This window comes from Lotus japonicus, chromosome 2 (genome assembly GCF_012489685.1).
Source record: "Lotus japonicus ecotype B-129 chromosome 2, LjGifu_v1.2".
NCBI lineage: Eukaryota > Viridiplantae > Streptophyta > Magnoliopsida > Fabales > Fabaceae > Lotus > Lotus japonicus.
Window position 1 is genome coordinate 65,246,916 of NC_080042.1, and position 10,910 is coordinate 65,257,825.

Genomic DNA, 10,910 nt, shown 5'->3' on the forward strand with positions numbered 1-10,910 from the left:
CACTTCCGTCTAGAGAAGTCTTACTGCCTTCCTGCATGTGAAGTTGTATGCGAGTGTGGTTGATAACATGCTTAGTATTAGTATTCAATATTATGCTAAGTGATGATATGATGTATGATTTATTACTAAGTTAATATGATAAATTCTTAGTATGCTATAGAACTAGTTAGTTGATGTATGCTAGTTCAAGTATGCCTTATTTGCTAAGTGAAATTATGCATGATGTTATTTAATTTCAATAACATGAGATAAAATGCCTGTCTATTTACTTGAAGTAGTAACATGAGACTAGGATTTTATGATGTTTACTCGCATGCAAGTAAATTATGATTAGTGGAACATAGGTCTGGTTAGGACTATGAACCATGAGAACAGTGGTTCCGTTAGAGACAAAACGGATAACTTGCACGCGAGGGTGAATGCGGTTTGAACCGTGATGTTATGACTTGTGGGTGTCTGACCCATGGTGTGCTGTGGTCGTTCCAAGGAACGCCATGATGTTGTGAGCTTTGCTCATGGTGTTGTTCGTCTGCTGGACGAATGGTGTTGGATCCAAGGTGAAAGGTGGTTGTGTGAAAAGTGAGGACGCATAGACTAACTGAAACTTAGGCTATGTGATTAACCTTTTAGTTATGTTCTGTTGATTAATGATGATATTATATTGTCTATAACATGCTAGAGACTAGAGATATTTGAGAGTCAGAAGTTGACCCTCTCTATTTGCTATTTGTTGTTTGGGCGCTTAACGCCAACAGATGGTGATCCGGAAGGAGCTAGTGGATCAGGACTGGGAGATTTATCTCCATAGTTTGATGAGGACACGGCCTGGGGTGTCGACTACCGCCAGGAGAAGAACGTGTACGTCGGCGGCGCGACCATCTTCAAAAGAGACCAAGCTGGGCAGATTGTTGAGACTCAGCCTATCAGAGGGAAGATTCGGTTTCCTCACGCACCCTTCCGTTTTGGACTCCCCTTAGGGATGGATTTTCTCAGCGGTTCGGAGTCGGACCCTAGTGAGGGGCCAGGCTACGAGTCAGGCGAGGGGAGCGAGCCTTCAGTGACTTCCGAGTACCGGAATCCGACAGAGGGACTTTGGTGCCGAAGGAGGAGCCGGTGAGCCCCATTGCACCACCCGAGCAAGAGCTGAATCAGGGACTCATGGATCCCGTACCATTAGGGTTTGGGTGGAGCTTGGAGGCATTGAGGCAGTGGAACCTGGACATGAAAGTTGAGCTTCCGAAGCCAGGAGAGGAGACGCCGGAGCCTTCCAACATGTGGGCCAGAGAAGATGCAGACTGCAACGAGTGGCCTTGATTGGGTTGAGAGCGCTGTTTTATTTTTGGAGCTTTTATTTTACTTTGAAGTACTTGTAGTTGATTTTCAAATGTAAACAATTTTGTCAGATTACTAGGGTGGTTTTGTTTACACACATGGGTGTGGCCACCGTACATTATTTCAGTTATTGGATTTATATCAATCGTTCGTTTTCCTTACTCGCACGTTTGTTTATTTGATTTATATTTAACGCTGAGAACTTTCGTAATAATTGGATCTTTGTCATTTAATGAAGATTAATAAATGGACGGCGAAAATTCTTTGTGAAAATCATGATGTTTGGTTTTTCGTGACGTCCGAGAAATCGGGGCGTTACATTGTGGTATCAGAGCTCCGGTTGAGAAACCAGAGCACTAAGGGTTTTGGGCTTACGAGTTTCCGAACTCGTGGTGTTTTGTTTGATAAATGTGTTTTCAAAACTTCGCGGTGAGATTGGGTAGACTTGTTTGCTAAGATGTTTGAAGTGTGATCTTATTTGGAGTGGAGTATCAATGCCATGATGCTTTGGTTGAAAGTTTTTACTGTTAGATGATCTCTCTGACTGAGGAACTGACGTTTGGTTGTGGTTTTATCAACAAGCAGGTTTGACATCATGCCTCCTAGACAGGACCCAACTAACGCTCAGCTCGCTCAGGCCATGGCTCAATTGGCCCAAGTGGTGGCTCAGCAGGCCAATGCTAGTGTTACGATGGCCGCTGCCCAAGCTCAGAGAGAGGCTGAAGAACATGCCAGAAGGGCGCAGAGGTTGGAACGGGAGCTGAACCAGGATCAGGTCAGGATGAGAACTGATTTCAATCGGCAGAACCCGCCAAAGTTTGAAGGGGAAGTTGAACCCGAGAAAGCGGATCTTTGGATCCAAGAGCTGGAAAAGATTTTTGAAGCTTTGCACACAACTGATGGAGAGAAGGTGAATCTCGCTACCTTCATGCTGAAAGGGGATGCAGAGTACTGGTGGAGGAGCACCAGGCTGTTGATGACGACTAACCAGGTGGCTATTACCTGGGATTCATTCAAAACAGCTTTTCTGAACAAGTACTTTCCAGAGACTGCAAGAGATGATATGGAGAACCGTTTCCTCAGACTGAAACAAGGAAGCATGACTGTTGGGGAATATGCAGCCAAGCTGGAGAGTCTGTCGAAGTACTTTCGCTTCTTCCGAGAACAAGTTGATGAAGGGTATCTCTGCAACCGTTTCATGATTGGTTTGAGGGATGAAATTGAGGAGTCCGTCAGACCTTTGGGAGTCAGAGTCTTTCAACAACTGGTTGAGAAGTCTCGCGAGGTTGAGGTCATGAAGAATCGTCGAGGGAACCGACAGGAAAGTGGAGGGCCAATCAGGTCTGGTCAGAAACAAGCTGGGAAGACTGAAAAGGGTAGGGCTGGTCAGAAGAAGCCTTATCAGAATGCAACTGGTAGGACATCATCTACCAAAGTCGGAGCAAAAACTCCGAGAGAAGATGTTACTTGTTTCAAGTGTAATGAGAAAGGGCACTATGCCAATGAATGTGGGAAAGAGATTACTTGCTGGAAGTGCCAGAAGACGGGGCACATCTCGACAAACTGTCCTGATGCGCCAAAAGCTGAACCTGTGTTGAATACGGCAAGGGGGAGACGTCCAGTTGCTAAGGGACGTGTCTTTGCTGTTACTGGCAAGCAAGCTGAGGGTGTTGAAGATCTTATTCAGGGTACGTGTACTATTGCTGGTATCTCCTTGATGGTTTTGTTTGATTCGGGTGCTACGCACTCGTTTATATCTGATGAGTGTGCGAAGAAAATAGGGTTGCTAACCTCAGAGTTACTTTTCGATATGGTGGTGACAACCCCTGCTGCCGATCGCTTAGTTACTCGCACGGCATGCTTGAAATGTCCGTTGGTTTACGAGGATCGGAAGTTCCTTGCAAACCTTATATGTTTAGGGCTTAAAGAGCTCGATGTGATTCTGGGGATGGACTGGTTGGCGCAATATCATGTTCTTTTGGATTGTGCTAACAAGGCCGTGGTATTTCCGGATTCAGGCGTTACGGATTATTTGAATTCGTACCATTTGAAGAAGGGTTCACCGGCGTTCGTGAACTCTATCGTGGCGGAAGCAAGAAACGATAGTGATGTACGGAACATCTCGATAGTGCAAGACTATGTGGATGTTTTTCCGGAGGATGTGCCCGGATTGCCACCAGTAAGGGAGACGGAGTTCTCCATTGACATCATGCCCGACACGGGACCGATATCGATGGCGCCGTATCGGATGGCACCAGCGGAATTGATGGAATTGGCAAAACAGTTGGATGATCTCTCTTCAAAGGGATTTATTCGACCGAGTGTGTCTCCTTGGGGAGCGCCAGTGTTGTTGGTAAAGAAGAAGGACGGGAGGTCCAGGTTGTGTGTAGATTACCGACAACTAAACAAGGTGACAGTGAAGAATCGTTATCCGATGCCTCGGATAAACGACTTGATGGACCAACTTCGGGGAGCAGTTGTTTTCTCGAAGATTGATCTGAAATCAGGGTATCACCAGATTCGGGTGAAGGAGGCTGACATTCAGAAGACGGCATTCAGAACTCGATATGGACATTATGAATATCTCGTGATGCCATTTGGAGTTACTAATGCACCCGCAGTTTTTATGGACTACATGAACCGTGTGTTCAGGCCATTCTTGGACAAGTTCGTGGTGGTGTTCATAGACGATATTCTAATTTACTCGAAGAGTAAGGAGGAACATGAGGAGCATTTACGTCAAGTGCTAGAGGTGTTGCGGAAGAAGGAACTCTATGCTAATGGAGGAAAGTGTGAGTTCTGGATGGAGGAAGTGAAGTTCCTTGGTCATGTCATATCTAGCAAAGGTGTGGCAGTGGACCCCAGCAAAATTGAATCAGTTTTGGCATGGGAACAACCGAAGACAGCAAGTGATATCAGAAGTTTTGTTGGGCTTGCTGGCTACTATCGGCGTTTCGTGAAGGATTACGCCAAGTTGACTGCACCGTTGACTCATTTGACAAAGAAGGATCAACCGTTTGCGTGGACGGAGAAGTGTGAGGCTAGCTTCCAAGAAATGAAGAAGCGGTTGACCACCGCACCTGTACTAGCTTTGCCAAAGGAGGGAGAACCATACGACGTGTACTGTGATGCGTCGCATAATGGTTTGGGTTGTGTGATGATGCAAGAGAAGAGGGTGATTGCTTATGCTTCGCGACAGTTGAAAGTCCATGAGAAGAATTACCCTACGCATGATTTGGAGTTGGCTGCTATAGTGTATGCTCTCAAGATCTGGAGACATTACTTGTATGGCAGTACGTTCACGATCTATAGTGATCACAAGAGTTTGAAGTACTTGTTTGATCAGAAGGATCTGAACATGAGGCAGAGACGGTGGATGGAGTTTCTGCAAGACTATGAGTTCTCATTACAGTATCATCCGGGGAAGACCAATGTTGTAGCTGATGCTCTGAGTCGAAAGGCTATACATGTATCCTCGTTGATGGTCAAGGAGTTAGAATTGTTGGAGGCTTTCCGTGATCTGAGTTTGAATGTTGAACTCGCACCGGGGAAGCTGAGCTTTAGAATGGTGACGGTATCTAGTGGACTCTTGGATGAGATAAAGTCGAAACAAGAGACCGATGAAGGGTTGATTGAATGGCGCAAGCTTGTGGCACAAGGAAAAGCGTCTGAGTTCGCTATTGGGAACGACAATATTCTGCGTTGTAAGGGACGAGTTTGTGTACCCAATGATGCAGTAATGAGGAAGCTGATCTTGGATGAAGGTCACAAAAGTAGATTGAGTATTCATCCGGGGATGAATAAGATGTATCAGGACTTGAAACTTCATTTCTGGTGGCCTGGGATGAAGAAACAAGTAGCTGAGTATGTGTCGACATGTTTGACGTGTCAGAAGGCGAAGGTGGAACATCAGAAACCAGCAGGAAAGCTGCAGTCATTGGATGTCCCGGAGTGGAAATGGGATAGCATTTCCATGGACTTCGTGACGGCGTTGCCGCTTACACGAAGGAAGTTCGATGCAATTTGGGTTGTAGTTGATCGATTGACGAAGACTGCTCACTTCGTGCCAATCAATCTGAACTACAAGGTAGAGAGGTTGGCGAAGATATACATTGCTGAGATTGTACGCTTGCACGGTGTGCCATCTAGCATTGTGTCGGACAGAGACCCGAGGTTTACCTCGCGTTTCTGGGAAGCTTTGCAGCGGGCTTTGGGAACCAGGTTGAAATTGAGTTCCGCTTATCATCCACAGACGGATGGGCAAACCGAGAGGACCATCCAATCCTTGGAGGATTTGCTAAGAGCTTGTGTACTGGATCACAAAGGCAGCTGGGATGAGATGTTGCCATTGATCGAGTTCACTTACAACAACAGTTTTCATGCAAGTATAGGGATGGCGCCTTATGAAGCGTTGTATGGTCGGAGGTGCCGTACACCCTTGTGCTGGCATCAAGATGGGGAGAACTTGATTGTTGGGCCTGAATTAGTTCAGCAAACCACAGAAGAGGTGAAGCAAATCCAGAGAAGATGCAGACTGCAACGAGTGGCCTTGATTGGGTTGAGAGCGCTGTTTTATTTTTGGAGCTTTTATTTTACTTTGAAGTACTTGTAGTTGATTTTCAAATGTAAACAATTTTGTCAGATTACTAGGGTGGTTTTGTTTACACACATGGGTGTGGCCACCGTACATTATTTCAGTTATTGGATTTATATCAATCGTTCATTTTCCTTACTCGCACGTTTGTTTATTTGATTTATATTTAACGCTGAGAACTTTCGTAATAATTGGATCTTTGTCATTTAATGAAGATTAATAAATGGACGGCGAAAATTCTTTGTGAAAATCATGATGTTTGGTTTTTCGTGACGTCCGAGAAATCGGGGCGTTACAGAGTCGTCAGAAAAGTTATGCTGACAATCGCAGGAAGGAGTTGGAGTTTCAAGCTGGAGATCATGTCTTCTTGCGGGTTACCCCGATGACAGGTGTCGGAAGGGCGATCAAGTCAAAGAAGCTTACTCCAAAGTTTATCGGACCGTACCAAATTACGGAGCGTGTTGGACCCGTGGCGTATAGGATTGCCTTACCGCTGTTCCTATCCAACATACATGATGTGCTGCATGTGTCGCAACTTCGGAAGTATATGGCTGACGATTCTCATGTGATTGAACCTGATGATATTCAGCTGAAGGATGATCTAACGATGGAGATGCCGCCCATCAAGATCGTCGACAAAAGCACCAAACGCTTGAGGAACAAGGAAGTATCCTTAGTGAAGGTTGTATGAAATCAAGCTACGGGCGATGCGACTTGGGAATTAGAGGATAAAATGCGGGAATCACATCCCGAGTTGTTTGTAGACCCTTAAGTTTCGAGGTCGAAACTATTTTAAGGGGGGGAGTATTGTAAGACCCGGTGATTTATTTATGTTTTGTATTATTGAAGAATAATATAAAGTACGGTGTTTTATTCGGTAAGGAGAAATTACTGATAAATTGTTACTATATCGGCTGTATAGTAATTTATTACGTAATTAATTATTACGTAAGGCGCGAGTAGTCGATATGCATGCATGCACATGCATGAAATTCGAGTAGTGCATAGAATATGCATAAAAGGGAATTTTCGAGACTTATATCTATTATATTGGAGGAGGAGATTTACTTATTTATTTGTTAAGTAAATATAAAGTGTTTTGGAGTTTTTATTTAAATATTTTTTTTAATTGGATTTAATGTTATTTTGGAAATAAGAAAAGAAAAAAAAAAGGAATTGAAGATATATTTTCTTCTAGGGAGTGGCCGAAACTTTGTTAGGATAATGGTTTGGTTTTTCAAATTTGAAAATTATTTCCATGTGTTTAGTGTTTTAATAATAAAAAAAAAAAACAAATATCCTAACAAACTAGAAGGGGGGGACGGCCAAGGTTGTTAGAGGGAATTTAGGGGAGTTTGTTACTTGCTTAGTGGAAAAGTAATTAATTTGAATAAAAATTAATTAAAATTATATTTTTGCCCTTGGGCTTGGGCTAAAATTAAGGGTTTTATTGTATTTTCACCTCCACACCCTCCACTATAAATAGGAGTCTCTAGTGAAGGGAAAATCACAACTCAGAGCTCTCCAAATTTTTGTGAGTCTCTATCTCTCCCTCTCCAGAGTTCTTCTTGACCTCTATAGGAAATAATTCCTATAGTAACTAAGCTCTGCTTCCTTCGGGAAGTAGTGAACTCAAGTATTTTTTCTTCTTGTTTACAAGAAGAAGATGAAATATTGTTTGGTTTTAGGGGATGGGGTTCGAATATTTGAAGGGGGGAAATGATGCTCCTTTTTCCTTCAAATTCTAACCCTAGTTTGTTGGTCCGTGCAGGTTCGCGCACGGAAAGGTTAGATCGAACGTACTCGATCTCGCGTGGAAAGCGTAGCCAAGGTGAGGGCACTTCCGTCTAGAGAAGTCTTACTGCCTTCCTGCATGTGAAGTTGTATGCGAGTGTGGTTGATAACATGCTTAGTATTAGTATTCAATATTATGCTAAGTGATGATATGATGTATGATTTATTACTAAGTTAATATGATAAATTCTTAGTATGCTATAGAACTAGTTAGTTGATGTATGCTAGTTCAAGTATGCCTTATTTGCTAAGTGAAATTATGCATGATGTTATTTAATTTCAATAACATGAGATAAAATGCCTGTCTATTTACTTGAAGTAGTAACATGAGACTAGGATTTTATGATGTTTACTCGCATGCAAGTAAATTATGATTAGTGAAACATAGGTCTGGTTAGGACTATGAACCATGAGAACAGTGGTTCCGTTAGAGACAAAACGGATAACTTGCACGCGAGGGTGAATGCGGTTTGAACCGTTATGTTATGACTTGTGGGTGTCTGACCCATGGTGTGCTGTGGTCGTTCCAAGGAACGCCATGATGTTGTGAGCTTTGCTCATGGTGTTGTTCGTCTGCTGGACGAATGGTGTTGGATCCAAGGTGAAAGGTGGTTGTGTGAAAAGTGAGGACGCATAGACTAACTGAAACTTAGGCTATGTGATTAACCTTTTAGTTATGTTCTGTTGATTAATGATGATATTATATTGTCTATAACATGCTAGAGACTAGAGATATTTGAGAGTCAGAAGTTGACCCTCTCTATTTGCTATTTGTTGTTTGGGCGCTTAACGCCAACAGATGGTGATCCGGAAGGAGCTAGTGGATCAGGACTGGGAGATTTATCTCCATAGTTTGATGAGGATACGGCCTGGGGTGTCGACTACCGCCAGGAGAAGAACGTGTACGTCGGCGGCGCGACCATCTTCAAAAGAGACCAAGCTGGGCAGATTATTGAGACTCAGCCTATCAGAGGGAAGATTCGGTTTCCTCACGCACCCTTCCGTTTTGGACTCCCCTTAGGGATGGATTTTCTCAGCGGTTCGGAGTCGGACCCTAGTGAGGGGCCAGGCTACGAGTCAGGCGAGGGGAGCGAGCCTTCAGTGACTTCCGAGTACCGGAATCCGACAGAGGGACTTTGGTGCCGAAGGAGGAGCCGGTGAGCCCCATTGCACCACCCGAGCAAGAGCTGAATCAGGGACTCATGGATCCCGTACCATTAGGGTTTGGGTGGAGCTTGGAGGCATTGAGGCAGTGGAACCTGGACATGAAAGTTGAGCTTCCGAAGCCAGGAGAGGAGACGCCGGAGCCTTCCAACATGTGGGCCAGAGAAGATGCAGACTGCAACGAGTGGCCTTGATTGGGTTGAGAGCGCTGTTTTATTTTTGGAGCTTTTATTTTACTTTGAAGTACTTGTAGTTGATTTTCAAATGTAAACAATTTTGTCAGATTACTAGGGTGGTTTTGTTTACACACATGGGTGTGGCCACCGTACATTATTTCAGTTATTGGATTTATATCAATCGTTCGTTTTCCTTACTCGCACGTTTGTTTATTTGATTTATATTTAACGCTGAGAACTTTCGTAATAATTGGATCTTTGTCATTTAATGAAGATTAATAAATGGACGGCGAAAATTCTTTGTGAAAATCATGATGTTTGGTTTTTCGTGACGTCCGAGAAATCGGGGCGTTACACCTTGACTAAAGAAGAATTAGTAGATTGCCAACTTCTATCTGGCTTAGGATTGAACCTTGAAGATTTTATGGCCGCCCTTTCTAAGAATGAAGTGGGTACATATATTGGTAAGGCATCCCATTATGCATTTTACCTTCCACCTTTATGTAAAAGATCTTCTTATATTCTAACACTTCTATATTGTTGCAGGAAAAATGGCTCATCTCACTGAAGAAGACCTCCTCCGCTTTCGCCGTGAACAACAAGCTGCTCGTGAAAAAAGGAACCCCTCAAAATCTATCGCCGACCAAGATACCAGCGATTCTGGCACTGAAGTTGGCCGCCCTACCAAGAAAAAGAAGAAGAATGAAGAACCTACCTCTCAGAAAAACAAAGCTTCTAACCAGACCTCTTTGGAACGATTCATGAACAAAAATGACTCTTCCGGGGCGAACAAAGGCTGTTCATCAAGCGCTCAGCCTATTTGCTGGAAGAACTTGTTTAAGGAGTTTGAAGAACTAACCTCCACTGAAGTAACTTCACTTTGGGATTCAAAGATAGATTTCAACTCTTTGGTGGAGACGAACCTGGTGTTTGAGGCTGATCGTGAGAAAATGAGGAAGATGGGTTTGAAAGAAGCTTGTCAAGCTATGATGACCAAGGGTTTGGAGATTGCTGCAGTCGCCAAGATGATTGACTTAGAATCCAACGGATTCGATGGCCTCACCAACGCCAAACTTGTTGAAGAAAAAGAAAAAGAAATGGGGAAGTTGAAAGCAACGTTGAAGTTGTTAGATTAATCCAATAAAGCCAATGAGAAGAAAGCCGCTGATTTGGCTTTAGAGATTGAGAATGCGAAGAAAAATGCTGAAGGTTACAAAGCTTCTGTTCAGGCATTGACTGAAGAAAATGACAAAGTGAAAGCTGATCTCGCCCAGATTACTACCATGCATAATCAAACTCTGGACGAGAATTCTAAGATGAAAACAGAGATTCCTGAATTAAAATGCTCTGTTCTGGATCAATTTGAGGCTGGTTTCGCCAAAGCACTGACTCAAATCTCCTTCCTCAATCCTGACCTGGCGATCAACTTGGAGGGTTCAAACCCCTATGCTCGCATCGTGGATGGTAAACTGATTAGCCCGGATAACGCGGATGAAGAAGGAGAAGGAGAAGAAAAAGAAGAAGAAGCTGAAGAAGGAGAGAAAAATGAAGAAGAAAATTTCAACACCAAAGAAGGAGAAGGGGAAAACCACTAGCTACAAGTCTTGTTCCTTTTCCTTTCAAAAAATTATGTAAAAGACCTCTGGTCTCTTTAATTTTCCCGTTCTTTTATTCCCTTGCTTTCATGTAACAAACTTTTCCCTTAACGTAATTAATTTTCTTTCAGTATTACATGAATGCCTTAAATTCTTTGCCCTCCAACATTGCCACATATTCTAATTGTTTCGCCTAAAACTTTCATATCTTCGAAATTCATTATTCCCTCATTCACACAAAGAATCACCAAAATA

General features: G+C 43.3%; 1 protein-coding gene across 1 annotated transcript; it reads left to right on the plus strand.

Annotated features, from left to right (window-relative positions):
- Nucleotides 1–1,624: 1,624 nt before the first annotated feature.
- LOC130736854 (uncharacterized) lies at nt 1,625–10,196 on the plus strand. Its single transcript, XM_057588631.1, has 3 exons — nt 1,625–4,414; nt 5,420–5,762; nt 9,607–10,196. The coding sequence occupies exons 1-3, from the start codon at nt 1,928–1,930 to the stop codon at nt 10,194–10,196; spliced, it is 3,420 nt and encodes a 1,139-aa protein (XP_057444614.1). The 5' UTR covers nt 1,625–1,927.
- Nucleotides 10,197–10,910: the final 714 nt, after the last annotated feature.

Excerpts from the sequence above, each read along its gene's own strand:
- LOC130736854 (XM_057588631.1), top strand. The coding sequence starts at position 1,928 with ATGCCTCCTAGACAGGACCCAACTAACGCTCAGCTCGCTCAGGCCATG. Across the intron at positions 4,415-5,419 it reads AGCGGTTGACCACCGCACCT|GTAGAGAGGTTGGCGAAGAT; the intron begins GTACTAGCTTTG and ends CTGAACTACAAG. Across the intron at positions 5,763-9,606 it reads GTTGTATGGTCGGAGGTGCC|GAAAAATGGCTCATCTCACT; the intron begins GTACACCCTTGT and ends ATATTGTTGCAG.